Source organism: Ambystoma mexicanum, chromosome 8 (genome assembly GCF_040938575.1).
Source record: "Ambystoma mexicanum isolate Mex_15411 chromosome 8, UKY_AmexF1_1, whole genome shotgun sequence".
NCBI classification, from domain to species: domain Eukaryota; kingdom Metazoa; phylum Chordata; class Amphibia; order Caudata; family Ambystomatidae; genus Ambystoma; species Ambystoma mexicanum.
In genome coordinates this window covers 1,461,916,138-1,461,936,867 of record NC_090929.1, presented here as the reverse complement: position 1 = coordinate 1,461,936,867, position 20,730 = coordinate 1,461,916,138, and the positions used below count along the sequence as shown (strand labels likewise).

Here is a 20,730-nt window from a genome sequence, read left to right as displayed (position 1 = left end):
CAGCAGATTAGGCGTTGGTTCCTGTCCTTTAGGGGTATTTTGTGAGAAAACCTAGCAGATGTCACAGTGGTCAGCGGAATCATACGGTTCCATATGTTAATATCCCCGCAAAAATAACGCCATACAAAAATCTTGCCATATTTTTGCTGCAATATTAAGCTATGGAACCTGTAGGGGACACCCCCACAACCCCCATATTTTTTAAAAGGGAGCAGGGGACACCCCTGCAACCCCCAGTCCCATTTAGCCCATAAATTATCCCCAGCAATATCGCCCATGGCCTTACCCCACAACCATATATATGGCGATATTATTGGTGGGGTTAATATTAGCTGATACCAAGCATAAGGGTATAGGCAGTAAAGACATTCCATGTGCCTGTCCCCCAGGTGTCGCATGGCCTAAATAAGGACTTCTTAGGTCCTGAAGTGTCCATGGTTGGAACTGGAAACTAATGTATTTCGACGTTGTTTGTACCGGAAGATGAAATTTGAAGAAAAAGTAATTTTCGAAGAAATGTAATTTTCTCTGAGGAGAGCAACAGGAGGAATCCCAACAGCTCGGGAGACAGTTGAAATCTGAGGGGGAAGCTCCTTGGACGGAGCTATACACTCAACGTTCCATTGGTGGGTACTAAAAGCTCCCACAACGACATTGACAGGACACTCTAGGTGTCAAGTTTTTCCATAGGAAAATTACTAAGTCAAATGAATCTGGGTTTTCAAGCCTGGCGACTGGGAATATTCACAGTATTATTTCGATAGATGTTTTTGATATGTCAAGAATCTTTACTTTGCTTATAGCTCAGTTCACAGTCGGTGACTTATGTGTGAGGTCCGTAAACACAGAACCCGCCAGCCCTTCATTCCAAAAATTGTCACCCTATTTGTACAACCTTTTAAAGATAACTTTTTTTTAAATATCTTTTATTCGTTTTATTCTACATTACACCAATGTCACATCCATCAATCTTCTGCTATAACAATGTTGTTCAACGTAAACATTTAACCCATATGAACTCACCCCAACAAACCACACTCTCCCCCCCCCCAAGCCTTCAACAGTGTGCCAAATATGTCCAATATTCCAACATCGTATGGATTATCAAATCTGAACCATATAAATTTCTTCGGTCTGACAAAACATGGTCACGGTTAGGGTTATCCATTGTAGTAGATCTGGTCCAGGTTCCCATGTTTCTGTTCCCTCATCGCCTTCTCCCATATGCATGTTTCTGCCGTGGCCCATTTTCTCAAGTCTTCCCACCACCTGTTCACCCTTGGGGCAACTTCAGCTTTCCACGTCATGGCAATACTACGCTTTGCCAATACATATATGAGGTCTTTAATGTTCCCCATTGCTTTTTGTTTGGTGCCTCTTTTAAACTGTCCCAATATACACGCCCCCGGTGACTGTACGTCCAGGACAATGCCCCCCCCCCACTTTTGAGCACTTTGAAACACTTGCCTGTGTATAGGCGCTATATAAATAAATATTAACATACCATGACATACCAATTCCCATAAAATAGCGCATTCCCAGAACATGTGTCATACCTGCACTTTCTACGTTACATTTGGGGCACCTCCAACTACCAGCTCCTTTGAATTTGGCTATCATCTCCGGTGTGAGGTATGCCCTTTGGGTTATGTAAAATTGGAGCATCTGAAGCCTTGAGTTTCTCGAAACCTTTTTGTGGTATGCTATGATTTTACCCCATTCCATATCCTCAAAAACCCTCCCCAGCTCACTCTGCCACCTTGCTCTGCATTTAATTTCCTCTTTCGAGGTGCTCCCAATCAGGACCTCATACAGCCTAGAAACAGCGTGTCCACACTCCGAGACGTTTAGCATGGTTTCCATGTCTTCATTAGTTATGTGAGCCCCATCTGCCCCCGGCCACCTCTTTTTTATTGTTTTTAAGATAGTCATGTGCATCAGAAATTTACTGCGGTGTATGTCCGTCGATATCTGAAGTTCTGAGAAGCCCCCAAGTGTCCCCCTCTCACAGTTCAATTCCATCCACTCTGTCCGGTTGCATCCACACTGTCCGGATGCATCCACTTTCTTTAGTTCCATCCACTCGGTCCAGTTCTCCCCCTTCCGTCCAGTGCTATCTACTCTGTCCAGTTTCATCAATGTATCTGATTTTATTCACTCCATTCATTAGGGTATTCAATCCAATCCATCCGTTTTGTTCTTTTCATCCAGTTCCATCCGGTACCACCTATTTCCCTCCAATCATCCAGTTCCTTCCATGTCATCCAGTTCTATTCAAGTTATCTAATGCGATCCACACCATCTACGCCGTCACTTTATCCACTTCATTTCATCTGCTCTATTCGTTCCATCTGTTTCGTCCACTCCATCCGCTTCGTCCACTCCATCCGTTCCATCATCCACTCCATCCATTCCCTCATCCACTCCATCCATTCCCTCATCCACTCCATCCGTTCGATCCCTCATCCACTCCATCCGTTCGATCCCTCATCCACTCCATCCGTTTCATCCACTCCATCCGTTCCGTCCTCTCTATCCGCTCCCTCTGCTCCATCCGCTCCATCAACTCCATCCGCTCTATCCTTTCCATCCACTATATCCACTCCATTCGTTCCGTCCACTCCATCCAATTCCATCCACTCTGTCCGTTCAGTCAGCTCAGTCCGTTCCGTCCGCTCAGTCCATTCCAACTGCTCGGTCCGGTCCATTCCGTCCGCTCCGTCATTCCATCCGTTCCATCCACTCCGTCTGTCCGTCCGTTCCATCCACACCATCTGTTCCATCCACACCATCTACTCCTTTATTCCCTCCACTCTATCAACTCTGTGATTCTGTCTACCCAGACCACCCACTACGTTTACTCCTTCCATCAACTCTATTCACTCCAACCATTTCCTCTATTCCATCCAATCCATCGTATCCTCTGGTGTACGATCGGAGGTTTTTTAACACCAGGTAGGACAGCTTCATTGTGCGTTACGTCATTGGGGGGTTTAAGAGACATCTTTAAGTGGACATCAGTGTTACATACGATATTGTTAAATATCAGTTATGTAATATTTAATATGTTTTGATGGTTTCCATAGTGACATCTTGTTATATATGATTCTTTAAGTGGAAGAGCACATTTCAAGGTTTATACAATTTCAAAATGCTGTTTTTCAGCTTGGTCTGGTGGTCAGCAAATCCAATTTGATGGTTTCAAGGAAAATTTGGAAAACAAGAATTCATAACAGAATGTTTAAAAAAAAGTGGATAATCAGTTATTTCATTAATATTACATTTTCATGTTGTAATTCATATATTCTGCACGTGTGCTATAAATAAAGCATGTTTTTATTCACTTCGATTAGAGGCCAAGGAAGAGGAGAAGCATAAAGACTCGACAGCTACACAAACTAGTGAGGTCACTTGCCAAACGGTTGTCACTTGGGAACAGCTACATTCTGAGGCTTAGCATGGGCCTCGCAAGATTCAGTGTTGCGATGCAGAGGTCTAGTTGAATTGAACGTCAAAAGTGACTCAAGGAAAGTAACCCTGGATCATTGTTACAGCACACAACGTCACCCAGAAGAAACAGACAACACAGAAGCTTTTTCAGAATTGCTCGCAGAACCGCTCACACATTCCACAACCTCTAATAAAAATAAGAAACAGAAAATGTTACCAATTTCCCCAATACATGTGGGCAAATCGGAAATATCACACACAGAAATAACCGAAGCATCTTTGCTACTGATTGACGATTGTGCTTGTGCTATGGACTTCACTCTTCCTAGTGTTGAGGAATTATCCGCCACCATGGAATCGCAAACCACTGTACTTCTGAACAATTGGCTACTAAAATGAACCAAAATACATTCTGTACCACTGCTGCTTGATAGAGATTATGAAAACGATTAAATGTGATCATAAATAGTGTGAGAGGATTTGTGGGGAGCCATTGGTGAATTTTACTTGTGTAGTCAAAAAGGCACCAACTCAAGATCAAGGGTAGCTGTGTACACCACCATAACTCCTTTTCATGGTCTGCTCAACCTATACTTGGGAAAAGTGCCTGGTGGAAATGTACTTTATTCATCTGCTTTGTTGTTTAGCGGATCAACGTACAGTACAATTTCAGGTTTTTCCAACTTTGTAGGACTAGAGTTCCTTTCAAAAACCAAGTACTACAAATATCAGAAGAATTTCTTGCTAGCCAGTCATGGACACTCGTACAGTTGTCAATGGACAATGCACTAGCTGGCAAACGTCTCTGGCTTGCTGGTGATGGACAGTGTGACAGTCCGGGTTTCCTGTTAAATACTGCACTTAACACATCCAGGACATATTGACCAAGATAAATGTGAGTTCAGTCATCGTGCAAGTATCTGTATGTGCATCGTCTGTCACATTGGAAAAATATGGTTTCATTAAATCCTTTCAACTTCTGCAATCCAGAGGAAGGCAAATAGATGTGATAGCCACCGAGAGGCACATTTCAATAGCCAAGGACATGCAAGAGCAGTTCCCAGACATGAAGCATCACTACGATTTACGGCATGTTGCAAAATCAATTTAAAAAGAAATAACAGCGGCTGGAAAAGAAAAGGCTACAGAAAACATTTTAAATTGGTCACTTTCTATCAGCAACCATCTTTGGTGGAACTCAAACTTGTGATGGATCTGTAGATATTCAGTTTGAAAAATGGCGTTCATTGATGCACCATTGTTCTAACATACACTCTTGGACAGAAAATAAGCATTTCCACAAATGTGCACATGGACCAGTGAGCAAGGAGCAGGAGCGTAAGAAAAGGTGGTTGGTTCCAGGCTCCCCTCCTCACACAGCACTTCAGAAGATTGTGTACGACAAAATGTTTTCAAGAGACATGAGGGGACTCTCCAAGTTCTGCCACACTGGAGATTTGGAGGTGTTCCATAATATGTGCCTAGAGTCCAGGCCTAAAAGGTTGCATTTTGGCATAGGCGGTGTGGAGACTGTACTTGACACAACGAGAACGTTGGAATGGAACAAGCAAAAACTGAAGTAATTTTCGGGATGCCTCGTTACAAGGAGTTTACCAAAAGAAGCAAACAGTGGGTGGAAAAGTCAATCTTCCAGCAGATGGATTTTGAATTTGTGAAAGATCTGACATTGAATGTGCTGGCCATGCAAACGTATGGCATAGCTCCAGATTTTGTTTCCAGGGCCCAGTATATGCCACAGAACATCGCAAAAGAGGTTTTCCGTCCCAAACTTGTTTAAAGGTTGACTTCAAGATTTAAATGATGTGCGGCTCTCTTCAGAATGTTTAACAAAAAGCTTTTGGATAGTGTTCAGAAAACTGTTTTCCTTGCACAATAAATGGAGCAGTATGTCACTTGAGTAATTGTATTTTTTTTTTTTTTTTTTTTGTCAACTACGGTTTGTGAAGTAATGTCACTAGATAGGCCTTAAAAGGTCTGGTTTTCTTTGATGTGTATTTATTAGCATTAATATAATTTATTTATATTACAACAATAAATGTCAGTCTGATTATTTCAAGGATGGGAGTCAAATCAAATGTAGAAGTGATTGGTGAGCTTAAAACCAAGTCATTAGGAGCTACTTTTGCCTCCCCAAGGCCAACAACTAACGCTATAAAATAGCTCCTTGTTCCATAGTGGTAGCTCCTGGTGACCGGTTACTGCTGGATAGCCAGGCACTGCTTGTAATTCCAGTTTATCGAAACCTAATTTCGAGCCCCGTTTGTAATGAACTCACAATAGTTGAAGAAGCTACTAAGAAAATTGGAGCAGCAGACATACAGAAAATCAATGTCTCCAGAGCTCCAGTCCTCTCCAGGCTGGACTACTGCAACAGCCTCTTCCTCAATCTGCCAAAATCCTCCCTTCACCCCCTTCAACTAATCCAGAACAGAACTGCAAGTGTTATCTGTGGCCTCAAGTCCAGGGACCGCATCTCTCAAGCCCAAAAATATCAACTAGCTATGGGTGGCTGTGAGGATCACGGACAAGACCCTATGCATCATCCACAAGGCTTTTGGGGGCAAGGGACCCCACTATATCAGACTCTTTCCCCAAGTACCTCCCTCATAGAGACCTTCTGTAATCTATCTGCAATTCTCTGCCGATCAGACGCTATTCCAAGCAGAGAGTTTGGGGTAGATCTTTCCTCGGCAGGAGCATCCCTGTGTAATGGCCTCCCTGCCCCTCTCAGGCTACTGCCCGATCTCCTGAAGTTCTGGAACATTCTCAAGACAACTTTTCTCTTCTTCTTTCCCTCCATACTAATGCCCCCCCTCTGTCATATTGACTGGCTGCCTGGTCCCTTCTGAGCTCCACAGGTCACCAGGCCATCCACGCCAGTATACCCCAGCACCCAGCCTTCCTACCCCTCCCCAAAACTTCAGTGGCCCTTCCGGGCCTCCTTACCCCCAACAAGCCTGGCAGGGTGTGCGTTCCTACCAAGCCTGGTCCACCCCCTCCTTCGCTTTGCATGTGTTCCTCACTCCTTGCTACCCCTGGCATTTGCCCACCTGGCCTCCCATTAACACTTGCCTAGTCCCATTGGCCCCCTTCTCCCCGTCTCGTCCTCCTGCCCCCCTGCACTTGTATACCTACTCTTGCCCACACCTCTCCCACCCTAGCATTTTCCCTCCTGCCCGACCTATACTCTCCCTCCTCAGTCCCTCCCCCTGCACTTCTTGTTCCTGCTCTTGATTGATCCGTATAACAAGGCCTAGTAGGACCGTTCTTGTTTTTTTTCTTCCCTGCCCCCGCACACCTCCCACACCCCACCTTTGCCTTGTGGCACCTTGAAACACAGTTTATTGTATAGGTGCTTTACAAAAAAAACAATAAATAAAATGAAGTCTATCCTCCCTGGAAAGTAGGAATCATGATAAGAGGCTGCAGATAGCAAAGCAAAAGACGAAAGGTTATGTGCCACAGTGTTAGCCAACATTGAAATAATGAGCGAAGAAATATGTCTTGCCAATGTGCACTATGAACATGCGCCTGTGGCTTTTGAACATTTACATCTTCATGTGGAGGCCAACCAGGCGCGCGTTAATCAGTGCAGTATGATGGAATAGAAGTACACAGAAGCCAGTAAGCCTATCAAAACTTTACTCATTCGAGGCATGGTGGAACTTTAGTGATGCTTTTTTTTCAGTTCATTGTTGCTCATTGCAGGTGTTGCCCTGGCTGCAACAGTCCACCCAGTCTGGTGCGAAATCGATCCTGTCTTCCCAGTCCGTCATTTCCATCTCTATATATTAATCCACCACTTTTGTGTTTCAATTCTGTTCATTTCATAAAAGTGGCCTGCTTTGGACCAAAAAACAGCCCCACACATTATTTTCTCAGCCATTGCCCTGTTGAAGTATAGGGAAACCCGAGCATATCTGCAACTAGCCTAGGGTCATCTTTGAAAGAATACGTTAATCTTGTGGGATCAGGCGCATTGATAATGTTCAAATGGAAGTAGATATTTTTGTATGTGAGGTACTTGAAATATTTCGTTTTTCACTGCACAGCTTGCCATTAATATTGCTCAATGTTGTAGCATGTGTTCCCAAAATGAAACTCCCTCTGACACGCTGTGAATGCTGGACGAAGAGTCACATTCTTATGTGTCCTTGAATCCACCACACTAACAATTTGAAGGCCAAAATGTGTTGAATATCCACAAAGAAGTGATAAGATTCACTATATTGAAAGCTTAGGTGGAAATGTTTTACTGAAATCTGTTTTTCGAAGTGGTTGGTTATCCGTCACATAGGGAGAATGGAAACACAAGACACAATGTAAGCAAAGTTTTAAATAATATTTACGCAAGTGAGAATGGCATGTGTGCTGTATGGTACATGACTTATGGTGTGACGGATGAATGTTCAATTTGATGCAGATAATAAACATTGTACGTGGTAATTGTATTTTTATTGATAGTTAAAATAAATATGTACTGTGGATATACAATTATGAATTGGGTACTGAAATATATTTATGCATTCTCGATATTCCATTGTTATATTATACCGATGTGCGCATGTCATGGGTACAGTTAACCGATCAACGGCTTCTTTAACCGCAATTGGACAATAATAATCCACAATGCATTTGTGAGAACTATTATCTGGGACGATCACCAGACACCAATTGGTGCTTTTGCAGTTATAAAGGAGCAACATGGCAGCCTATAGGTTCTGAAAACATACCGATGTGAAAGTGTTGCATTTGAAATTTAAGCCACAAATTTCTTCTCCGTTATGGAACTCCATCTCCATGTGCGATCAGAAATCGGCGATGGAAGATAAAAACGGTATGTGAAGAAGGCAGACTAGGATTAATCGATGAATGGAATCCGCATTATAAGATCACTGTAAATGAGAACCATGCAATGTTCGCTAGCTATAACCTCTATTGGAAAAAGTTACCCATGTTTTTGTGGACTTAATTACCTCTTTCCATGCAATGTCAATTAAAAGTAAAAGGGGGGTGAGGCGCACACTCCAAGTCCTGACCAATATACTACCGGAAAAAAGAAAAAGAATAACTGGGTTAAATCCCACAGTGTCCAATTTACTGGGTTAGATCCCAAATGTTGCAAAAATGTTTCACAGGGTTGGATCAGTACTGCTGTTCTCCTCCTCCTAGCTCTTTTGTGTCCCAACACTCTTCAGGGAGGCTGTGTTGACTTTCTTTTCAGGTGAGTCCAATTAAGTTGCTAATGCAGTCTCTTAGGATTATGGGAGCTGCAGTGAAATCATTTGTTCAAAATTCAGGTGACCAAGGAAAGACTCCCCTCCAGGAGCACACAGCTTACCGTTAGCAGGGGGATGGGGGGGGGGGGAAACCATAACTATGGTTCTCCACTGTAGGGCAAAATATCCCCCGGTGCCTCAGCCTCTGGAGTCCGGATCTCCACAAATTACAAGTAAAAACAAGAGGGGGGTGAGGCGCGCACTCCCGACTATTGCGGTTTTCTTCAAGATAAAAACAGTTTATCATTTATGAGAAAAGGAACAAAAGGTTTTGCGTCCATTTGAGAATATTCGTGTACATGTTCCTGGTTCAGAGCTCAATATCATTATGACGTTGGTGACGACAGGGTACATTTGGCTACGCTGGCCACCAACATCATTAAAATAGGTCCAGCTCATGGGGAGCATCTAGTGACGTCAAGTTTGAGGGACGAGCGATCTGAATTAGTGCCGCAAGGGCACTTGAACTTAGGGCGCTGGATCAACGGATATGATTAGCACAAGATGGCAGTATCTGACCTGTCGTTTTCGCATGTGTTAAAGTGTGAAAAACTCTGGTATTTGTTTAAGAACAATAGATGTATGCTCTAAAATACATGCCAGATGGATTGGGCCAATTACATTGACTGAACTACCCCTTGAGTCATGTTGTGGATGCGTGATGTGCTCAAGAGTGCCAAGATGTTGGGGGGGGCAACTAAATAATCATATTGGATTCCCTCCAGCCGACAACCACAGGGAGAGATGGTAAAGCGGAGGCCGCTTGTCGAGGTGACAGAGCCAGGAATGGACTGTGCACTGAATGAGGGCAGGGGGTGGGGGGTGAGGGGATGGAAATGGGACACAAAGGAGTTTTAAAAAAAAGGATCTCCCCAATTATGAACAATACCAGGTTGGCCTTTGGTCGAGAAGTGTAATTGTAATTGTTTATTCATTTGTAGTGCCCACTGGTCCCGTGGGCATCTGGGCGCAGAGCAGGTTACATAAGACAGGTCATCAGAATGCAGAAATATAAAATTAGGCAGATTTATACAGAATGTACAGGATAATGAGGCAACAATGAGCATATACAATGGAGTAGAGGCCAAGGTTACTATTTTGAATACATTGTAAAGTTTACAGTGAGAAGTAGCATGAAACAGGTCAGGGTTCATTGGTCTAAGGATTGTAGCCCTTTCTTGGCATTAGACTTGAAGCAGTGGAAGGGAGATATGGCTCTTATTGAGTCAGGGATAGAATTCCAAAGTTGCCACGCCAGGACTGGGCAGCTGGCACCTCCTGTTTTTTTTTTTTAGCTTGAACTTGGAGTTGTGTTTGGTGACTCAGTCGGTGAGGTATAGGGGAGCTTTGCTGGATAGACATTTATGAATGAGGTTGAGTGATTTGAGCTTGATTCTGTCGTTTATGCAGAACCAGTTTGCTCGTCTCACGTGGGATATGTGCTGATTTCTGGGAATGCCTAGGGCTGCTCTAGGACATTGTTTTGGATTGTCTGTAGGTTAGTGGTGTTGCATTTGCTGGTGCCTTGGTATAAGGCATTGCAGTAATGAACTTGGGATAGGATTAAGGCTCTTGCAATTGTGATGCAACTTGTCGTGGACAGAAACGGTTTGCACGTGTAAATCAGTTTACATGTGTAATTGGTGGCAGAAGCAGTGGTGTTCATTTTTTTATTGAGGTTAAGAGCTGATTCTAGGTAGACGCCAATGGTCTTGAATACTTTGGAAACTTTAATGAGGACGGAATTGTATATGGTGGAGAGTTTGGTCAGTCTATTAGGGGTCCCAATGATTAGAAGCTCAGTTTTTTTTGTCGTTGAGGCAAAGGCCATGGGTGGCCATCCAAGTTTGTATAATTAGATACATTTTGTTGATCATGGTTACGTCTTTGTCGTAGTCACCTAGGATGAGAATCTGCGTGTTGTCGGCGTAACTGGTATAAGAGACACCCAGATTGTCAAGTATGTTGAATAGGGGCTTTGTAAATATATTATAGAGGGTAGGGGATACGCAAGAGCCTTGTGTTAATCCGCATGTAATGGGTACTGGGTCCGCTGTGGATGAGGGTGAGAATACTCTCATGGATCTGTTGTCCAAGAATGAACTTATCCAAGTGGTGGCTTCATTAGAGAAGTGAGCGGCTGTTTTGAGGTGATTGCACAGGACATTGTGGGCGATCAAGTGTTACCCTTCTAGCTAGAACATTTGTAAATGAGCATCTGGAAAGCAGTATGAGAATTAAAGGTAAGGGGCACCATAAGAACAAGCTTTGAGTCCATCCTGTACTCAAGCAATGTCCCAAAGGAGAGCATGCACTTTTCCACTTACGACCTCAGCCCGAACAGCCACAGGAAAGCAACAACAACTGATTTTTACATATGGCACAAAACGTCTTAATACATAGCAATTCCAGTAAAAAGGAAAGGCATCTTTATCATATAGACCAGGGGTGCACAACTGATTTCGCTGCAGGGACGAGTGTATCACATAAGTCTCAGAGTGGACTGGACTGTCCGTCGGGATGAGTGGGTCGTAGGGCCATCAGTGCACGAATTGAAGTACAGAAAAAAATAAAACATGGATTTTGAGGTGTTATTTTTATTAGTTATTGCTGAATTTTGTAACTGTAACCTGTGTGGCACATTGCCTTGCAATGATATTACCAAAATTAGTTGTATTATGGGACCGAAAACAGGTCTTAAAATAGAAGTAAAGCTACAGGTATCAGAACGCAGAAACAAAAAGGGAGTTTAGGGCAGGAAACACTTCGTCATTAAACTCAGGTGACTTGGGTGGCCATAAGTAAAGTCCTGAAGGGCTGCATCAAGCCTGCATGCTGTGTACCACCGATATAGACCATCTTCACTCCAGTAAGCACTATAGCAGAGCTGCTCTGTGTGTGGATGGTGCTGCCAACGCTACTGGTTGAAACACAATTGCCTAAGAATTGCAGGTGGCATGAAGATTCAGACACTCTATAGATACATGGACGTACACAAACTGCGGATGGTGTAGAGCGACAGCCATCTTTGTGGCTGTGACGTAAAGGCACACGGGTGTTGGTGCAGAATGAGAGCAGACTTATTGGCAAAAGCACAAGTGTCAATAAGGCTGTGCAAGGATTATGTAAGCCACCTAATGACCAAGTAGGACTACCCGCATGCCCAGCATTGAATCATGGAGGTGGGTCTAGCTGCCTGAAAACCGGAATAGCATTCATGCAGAGCCTCCAGTTTTGGAACCATTAGGTGCAATAGAAAAACTCCTGGCAACGAGGTTGTTGATGTCACGTGGGTCTGTCGAATATAACTACATCAAGCTCAGGTGGTCCTAGCCACGAGGATGTACTGTCAGGAAGCCCATTGTAATGCAACAAATTAAACGTACCTTCCTGACTTTTTTGCACGAGGTTCATTGTTGTAAACCTGTATACAAATCACTGAGCTTACTGCACTCGGAGGCCTCAATTTTGCGTGTACAACGCTGGTTTCCCCTACCCATTTCTGCACTTGTATGGAATAAAACCGGTTTGTATCTCGGCTGCCCGTTTTTTCCTTTTGAGTGATTAGCTGCAGGTTTCTGCGCCTCATTTTCTTGTTGGGAGCATTAACCTGATTTTGCAAAGTAAAATAGCTTCAATTTGGAGCACAGCACAAAAATGATTGAGGAAGCAGGTCTATTTTGTAGTTGAACTGCTGTTAGATTGCAGTGCTGAGCTATGCCATAAAAAGTCATACAAAATCTGTAAGAGTTTGAGTTTTAAATTATTAGCGATCGCAAGCAAACATTTAAGAATCTGGGAATTACAGCATCAATGTTTTACCATCTATTCCAATGCATAATGAGCTTTTTAAATGTATTGAACATGCAGTCTGTTAATGGACTATCATTGTAGTTACAATGGCTGAACAGTGCTAAGTAACTTAAACACATCTTTGTGGCGTTTTGTATAGCGTTGCATGCCGGCGAGACGAACAATGTTCACACCGTGGAGTTAGTACACTAATTGTGTATGAAAGCAATTTTTAAATACCACACAAAATAGGAGGACACTTTTTAAACACACCTTCCACTTCTCATGTCCTGGACATGCACGATGATCTTGTATGCAATACTGTTGTAGCCCTGCTAATGGCTGATGGTTTATTACACAGTGCAGGGATATGGTGCGTTACGACAAAGAGTATTAGTCGTTAAAGGAACAGACCAGCAAAACAATATCTAATAAGTCTACGGGTCGACACACTGTTTCGGCCCCATATTCAAGAGAAGTCTATCCTGGGACCAACTCGGAGGGGGGGGGGCATGCAAATATCCAGGATATATGAACTAGATATGTCAAGAGTGGGAAAGGAGCTGCTCGAACTAAGGCGAGACTGGGAGGAGGAGGCAGGAGAAGCCATGCAAGACGGCAATGGGAGAGGGCCCAAAGATACCACAAGAAGGTGTCTAGAAATGCCAGGTTACAACAAATACAACTATATGTCACTCACAGAGCATATATGACCCCTCATATAATAGCGAAATTTGGAAATACAGGAGGTACAAAAATGCCCTAAGTGTGGAGAGGAGAGAGCCGGTATGATCCATGCCCGGAGGTCGGGAAGTTTTCCGAGAAGGGGATCAAATTAAACACAGAATCCATATGGGCATGTATGCTAGGGGGATTTACCAGGCCTCGCAATTTGAAACATGTATGTAAACTCAAAGACTTAGCATACATCCTGGGTAAGAGGAGAACTGCCATGAGCTGGAAAGCCGATCACAGACCTAGAGTGGAGAGGTGGTGGGAGGATCTCCTCAAGTGGGCAGACGCAGAGACTATGGCATGGCACGAGGCGGCTAGCAAAGGGGAGGGTGAAGAAGTGGGACCACTGATGGAATGGAGACAAATGATAGCCTCGCTGCATGGGTGCACCCGAAGTGACCCCAGCGACGAGGATCTGCCCGAGAACCATGAGGAGGATCTGATCCTGAGCAACAAAACCGGAGGTACAAGGGTGAGTGCTCGAGTTTAAAGGGGAGGGGGGGGAGACATTAAAGAGACAAACATGTAATGCATAGTGTGATACACATGTAACTGTAAATGTCGGGAGTGCAAGTTATATGTTGTTTGTGGAAATAAAATCTATTAAAAAAAGAAAGTCTATCCTGGGACGTTGGCCATCATTCGCCCCGTCATCAACTTCCATAGCGTCAATGAATAGACGGTATATTGACATTTCAGAGCAAAAAGGCATTCATCTACTCGGGGGCGTGCCGCTTCTGGGGAGTTTGTTGGCACATCTAACTATTTTAATCTATTTAACACAGACGCTTTCGCCAGTTCCAATGGGAGGGGCTCTTCTGGGAGATCACAAGCATATCATTCACAGTGCTGAGGAGGGTCTAAGATCAGATTACACTTTGTTTACTTGTCAAAGAAGGAGCCCCCACCTCACCCCCTACTTCGACCCCCCCCCCAATCCTGCGTAATATAGTAGTTTTGTATATTTTTACAGTACATGTGTAGATTGACAACTTGCCCTCTTAGGTTAATGTTATCTTTTCAGACCTCATTCCCACGCCATCACCTGATCAGATTGGCTCTTACAGGGGCATGAAGGAATCCCTGAATGCACCCCTTGATCCGCACAGAAATATAGATCATGAAAGACATACATTCACCATTACGTGCTAGGCTCAAGGAGAATCTATGGGAATGTTTCCAACAAGGCTCTGCAAGCTGGTGGCCCACGGGGACTTCCACAACTTCACAAATTAAGAAGCCATCTGACTTCGTATTATAGGTAGACACATGTCCTCATCCTTTCGAGGAAAAAAAAAACACAACTAAAAAAAACTACTCAGAGAGCTTCTTCCACTGGGAACTATTCTCATGATCACAAGAACAGAAGCTAGGTCTGGGGCACAAACCACGCAAATAGAAGCTGGCAAATACCTTAAAGGTGAACCTGTACATAAAATGTCTCATTCTTTAAAAAACAAATATGGAGTAAATACAAGGAAGTACCCGTCAAGAGGAACATTTTACAGATATGATCTACCTTTTCTGCATGAAGAAAATGTGAAACGTCCTGCCCTATGACAAAAATGCAGAAAATCAATTAGCAAATGTGTGCAACTCGGTACTTGCAAAGCGTGATTGCAGTGTCAAAAAAGAACTTGTTAGTGAATGGGCTCTCCCAGTCAAGTTGCGCACAAGACTAACTACGTCTGGTAACAGGGAAGGTGAGGATTACATATTCTCATGGGAGTGAAATCAACATACTTGTAGGTGATCATCCTGCATATTGTGTCATTGACACTGTAGCAACATTAAGCATCTTTGAATTCAGAAAAATGACAGGTCAACTGGGACTAATACCAATGCAATGGTCCTCTCTATGTGAATTGGCATTTCAGCAAGTGAGCATGATACGTCCTCCGTTATCACATGGTGTATTTTGATCCATCCTTAACTTGGGCCCATACTTGCTCACCATAAACTAGGAGAATCCCCGAGATATAGAACTGCCTAGGCCAGAAAGAGTCTCTCCAATACGGAATGATACTCTCAACCCAATAAAAAAAAAGATTGGCGGTGGAATGGGCCTGGAAGAATTTTCACATGTTTTTAATTGGTAAGCCATGCATGATAGTAACTGATCATCAGGCCCGGATTAATATTTATGAAAATCTGAAGTGTAAAATGCCATCTTGAATTTAGCAATGGGGGGGTGGAGTCTTTGCCTACAGCATTAGGACTTTCGTATTATTCACAAAGCAGGCAAAGAAAATAATCTGGCCAATTTTATATCAGGAGACCCCTCACCAAATTAGGTACCCATTTCTTCCATCGCAGAGAAATACATCAATGTTCTGATCCAGACCTTACTGTCGGGACCCACATCAATATTGCTCATTGCTGAGCATACTGAACAAGATTCACAAGGTGAAGGATTTTATCGCGTCTCTGAGATGGAGTTCTGTGTCACTGGATGTTCATTACGGGAAGGAATATCCGTTACAGAACTGATTGCCTTTCAGCAAAATCAAGGAAGAACTATCTGTTTCTTCTGATGGGCTCATATTGATGGGGTTCACGTTTGGCGATTCCCACTGGGCTTCAACAGCAGATTGTTGACCTCGCCCATGAAGGACATAGAGGGGTTGTTGCAACTAAACAGCAAACTAGAGACACCAAGTGGTTCCCTGGACTTGACGCTTTCCTTAAATGCACTGTACACAGTCTTTGTCAGTGCACCCATGAAGCCAGAAAAACCAGATCCATTGCAAATGTCAGAACTACAGGAAGCCGTCTGGAGTGATGGTGCAGTCCACTTTTTTGGTCGCGTCAAGGACGGGAAATATGTATTAATGGAGGACCATTCCCAGTTTCTCCATCGTGCTGATGACAATCTACTTGGGCCTCTGCAGTCATTCCAGAGCTAGATAACATATTTCCTGGAATTCTGTAGGTCCTCAAATCTGACAATGGACCTCCCTTTAGTAGACTTGAGTTTGCACAATTCATGCGCTATATGGGTATTGTGGCGAACCAGAAGAATTTGGATGTTTCCATATTCTTTTATTGAACAAAAATAAAAGGAATGTGCATATCTTGCCCTATAACTATGGTTAGGTAGTGAAATAAATAAATAAACACTAATGGTGCTCATCAGAAGTCCAAAACCAAAAATGTCCTCCATCCAACAACCTAAGCCTATACGGCCCTACCAGAATTACCCCCCAAAAAAAAACCCACGCAGTAGAAAAGATCACTTTTTTGGGTCAAATGCTTGTGACATTTTTTTCACATACATCCATCTTACCACTTGGAACTAATAACTAAATGAGGCAGTTTCCCTTTAGCCGGCCCTCTCGACTTTATTTCAGGGCTCCCAAGACACAACAGTTCTCTGAAGTATTATGAAGTCTGTAATTCTTATTTATCTGGGGTCCACGAACCTCAGAGTTTTTGTAGTTCTTTGTATATGTTTAAACTTTTGATCTCCGGGAGCTCTTGAGAGTCTCTAGTCTCACTCATGTACTCTTTAAGAAGGTGGCTCTTTCCTTTGTTATTCTTTCTTGTAACTTGGACCTCTTCTCGGGGTATATTATACCTTCTCCTGCGTTTGATAACCCACCTCCTGGGGCCTTTCCTCAGGTTTCAAAAGGTCTGTGACTCTCGTTGAAGCCATTTGGGCTTAAACTATCTTTATCACAGTCTTTCATTCAAGAATGCTAGTAATCGTCATGAGTTAAGTTACGTAACTCTTGCTTTCTTCCAATACGGTGACGGCTCGTTCTCTTAGGCTTTCAGTCTCAATAATGCCATCTATTCAGTAACTTTCATGCGCTCCCCGTGGCCTCCGCTTATTAGAATCACCCTGGTACCTTCAGTCAGCAAGGTGGATTCCGTGGGCACAGTGATTGGATGCTTCTACTTTTCGCCTCTGGTTTCTCACCCATCTGCCAGGCTGTTCCTGCTTGTTCCGCTAACTTGCGTCGGTTGGCCCAGTGGATTAATTCCTACAGCTGGTATGGGTCTTGGCATTGTTAGGTGGGTTCCCGGCCCACCACAATCCTCTTGTGGTCACGCCACCCTTCGGGACAGTCACCTGGACCCCATCCACTCAGTAGTTGCTTTGCTGTAGGTTAACCTGGGCCTCTGCCATCTTGCTTTAGTGTTTTCCTTCGCTCTGGTTATAGGGCTTCCTCCTTGTATGCTTCTCTCCCTGCCTCCATGATTTGCTAGCCCTTTTTAGAGGTCCAAGTAATGTTATGTTTTCCTCAATGTCATACTCCAACATTACCTGAAGCCAATAGTGGGAAACCATGTTATTGGCATTTAAATGTAATCTGATATAAGCAGTTATGCTTGTGTAGGCAGAGCCTTGTGGGAAAGGGAATCCTTGTTCCCTAGAGGGTAGTCACTCCCAGTGAGGTCCCACTTGCCCAGACCCCTAGGGAGGGTCTTGCTGAGCAGGCTCAGCCCCCCAACGCCCAGTCTCAGAGGGGGTGCCCCCCTTTGGGAGAAGGGACAAACACATTAGATTCACCACAGGAAAATAACTCCCTTGTGGCCTCAGGCCAATGGGTTGGTTGAGCGGATCATGGGCAGTCTCAAGAAAGCTGTACAGCAGAGTGATCAAAGCTCCATGTCCCTCAATCGCCCCATAGCACCACTGGGAAATATTGCTAGGAAGAACATTTGCCAACCAAAATTGAGCATTTTCATAGTGAAGTATCAATGATGACAATGCTCAAAAACAGGGTATGAAACTGTACAGAGACCAGAAGAGGCGAGCTAAATGGTCTTCACTACATGCAGGTGATCTAGTGCTTGTTCACCGACAACAAGAACCGGAGTCGATTCGCTATTTGACCCTGTGCCAATGACTGCGACCCACCTCAAAGGATCCATGATGACAGCAAGGACTCTGGATCGTGTCATTACAGGAAACGTGTCACACTTCAGGAAATATTTGAAGAAGAGTGGAAAGGAAGTAACGTAAGAACATATTGAGGAAGAAGTGTCTTCAAGTGCAGGAGAAATTGGAGGACACGAGGCGCTAAACATTAACTCTTGACTCATGCGATCCACCAAAAGGCTGGTACGTCTCATTGAAGAGATGTGAGCAAAGAAAAATCTATACAGCATTTATTTCTCACGGGAAAGGCGTCAGGTATGGATGCAGACATGCCACGTTCCGCGATCCAATGAGCAGAAAGGGGACTGGCTCAAAAGGAACCGACCTGCTGAACGAGTTAGCACACAGTAAGGAATAAAGGCTCACTATACACCAACTCACTTCTTCTTTTCGTGCCTGCGCCAACACAAAAGGATACAGGAGACAAATAGGGAGTCTTCCACTTAAAAGGGAGGTTTGGCATTTATGCAAGTTCTTTGTGTGAACTGTCAATCGGGACTGTCATAGACATGGTCGGTCAATAGGAGGGTAAACATAGCTGCCAAGTTTCTCAGTTCCATGAGCCAGTCTTGTAATTTTTTCACACTGCATGCTGGGACTTGTAGGCCCACCCGTGCAGTGGTAAAAACAAAACGATAAGCTCCAGCATGCAATTGGAAGCAAAAACCAAGTCTGGTTCAAGGTACACTTTGCAGCGAAGGATAAAATCCCAAACACCCACAGGATGGAGGTTCCGCCCACATCCCATTTCACTCATATCTTCACTTCTCATACCGCTCACATGCAGCATTTACAAAGCCACCCAAACGAGAACTAGCCCCCACCCAGCAGTATTACGAAAGTTTCCTCAATAAAAGACGGCAATTTTGGAATTGTCCTTTCACTTGCAGAAATGTAACTAAGCTTTTTCGACAAAATCGAAATATAAGACAACGGAGATAAAAATGAAACTTCAGAAGGGAGAGCCCTGTTCGAGGAGCCCTCAAAGAGAACTTGAAGCCACCAATCTTCAAAGAAAGTTCTGGTGAGCAGTTTGCCAGCTCCACTAACACCGTTTACCCTTTTCCTTCATGCTTACGGAAATAGCTCCAGTTACGCAAACTACGTAAAATGTTTGCTAAATGATCTTGACGGCCTGCGTATTAACAACGACGCAGGGAGCGTAAAAGTAGGCGGAGAGAGGGTGGGATTAAAGCGTCCGGTCACTACGAAATACAGAGCAACAAACGACTGACAAGTATAGAGATTTGTTACGTAGTAAGTAAAAAAAAAAAAATACGCTTACACGTCTGTGCCCTGAAGGGTATACCCGGTGTTGATGCACTCTCTGGCTAGCTTTCTCCACACGGCGTCCCTGCTGGTGACGTGGTAAAGCTTCCTGCAGGCACGGCCCAGCCGGCCCAGAGCCCGGGGGTCGAGATAGGAGAAGATGAGCAGCAGCAGCTCCTCTGGCAGGCACAGGAAGGACGGCATGTCCCCGAGGTCCTGCTCTTCTTCCCCGTCTCGCCTTTTCGGCTCTGGGCAGCCGAAGGTTCCTCGGGCCGGGGTCTGATGGCGCGGTGTTGCAGCCGGTGATCTGGCCTGCGCCTGCTCTCCCTTCCCATGCTGCTTCCCCAGCCTTTTTAGAAGTAAGCCATCATAATCAGAGCATCGAAGTCACATGGGGCTGCCTCGTCTCGCAGTCTGCCAATCAATGCGCAATATATCGCATAATAATCGCAAACAATCAGGCGGCAAAATATCAAAAAAATATTCCTATCGTGTGCTGATGACTAAGCAGCCTGCCAAACTGGTGGTGAGAGTGCTGAGAACTATGTGCGCAAAGGGGGCAGTGGGCGGGCATAATAAAGACCTTGTTTTCATGGATTGGGTCCCAAAGTTGGAACAGGTTGTTAACTTTATGTACTTAAACAAAAACATCCTCTCGGCCTTCTTGTTTGAGAGCTTCACTGAGAGCTCTCACGACAACATAAATCTGAAGTTATGGACTTAAATGTGAATGATAATTTATTTCTATATCTCAGGTTTAGGTTTTTTCTTTACTAAATTCACCTAATCCTGGCGTATTTCTTGAATCTTGAAAAAAAGTACATGTTTCTGTAAAAACGACTAATGCTATATGAAAGAGGACACGCAGCCTGTAAGTGTTGAGGTTTTTAGAGCACGTTTTTAATGTTTGAACCTTAAAACTTATAGTCCCAGGAGTAAGACGCCATACAAGTCCTCAAGATCACCAGGGGTCAAAGTGGGTGCGCACTATTGGGTATAACGTTCCTCTCCTTTAAAAACAAAAGTAGACATTGTTCCTTACTTTTTTCACTTGGGTGCACTGTTCTTGGAGGGTGCACAAATGGCACTTGTGGATTGATGACGTCTGAGGGTGGAGTCATTGGCAGAGGATTTTTGCGTCACCCCAACAGTGCCCACCGTGGTGTTGTGCTGCTTTAAAGCATAAAAACGAACTGTTGAGATAAAACCCCCAGGTAGGTTTGAGGGCTACTAGGAGTTCGCAAACCCAGAACTCATGCAAGGCTCAGCAGGTCCAGACAGACAGCACGTTCAAAC

At 44.0% G+C, this 20,730-nt stretch overlaps 1 protein-coding gene across 1 annotated transcript in view; it reads right to left on the bottom strand.

Annotated features, from left to right (window-relative positions):
* The window catches only part of FBXW4 (F-box and WD repeat domain containing 4), a 2,081,992-nt gene extending 2,062,173 nt beyond the window's left edge, over nucleotides 1-19,819 (bottom strand). The window contains exon 1 of the mRNA XM_069611631.1: nucleotides 19,451-19,819. Coding sequence (XP_069467732.1) covers nucleotides 19,451-19,638 — 188 coding nt within the window. The 5' untranslated portion in view covers nucleotides 19,639-19,819. The remainder of the gene's footprint in view (nucleotides 1-19,450) is intronic.
* Nucleotides 19,820-20,730: the final 911 nt, after the last annotated feature.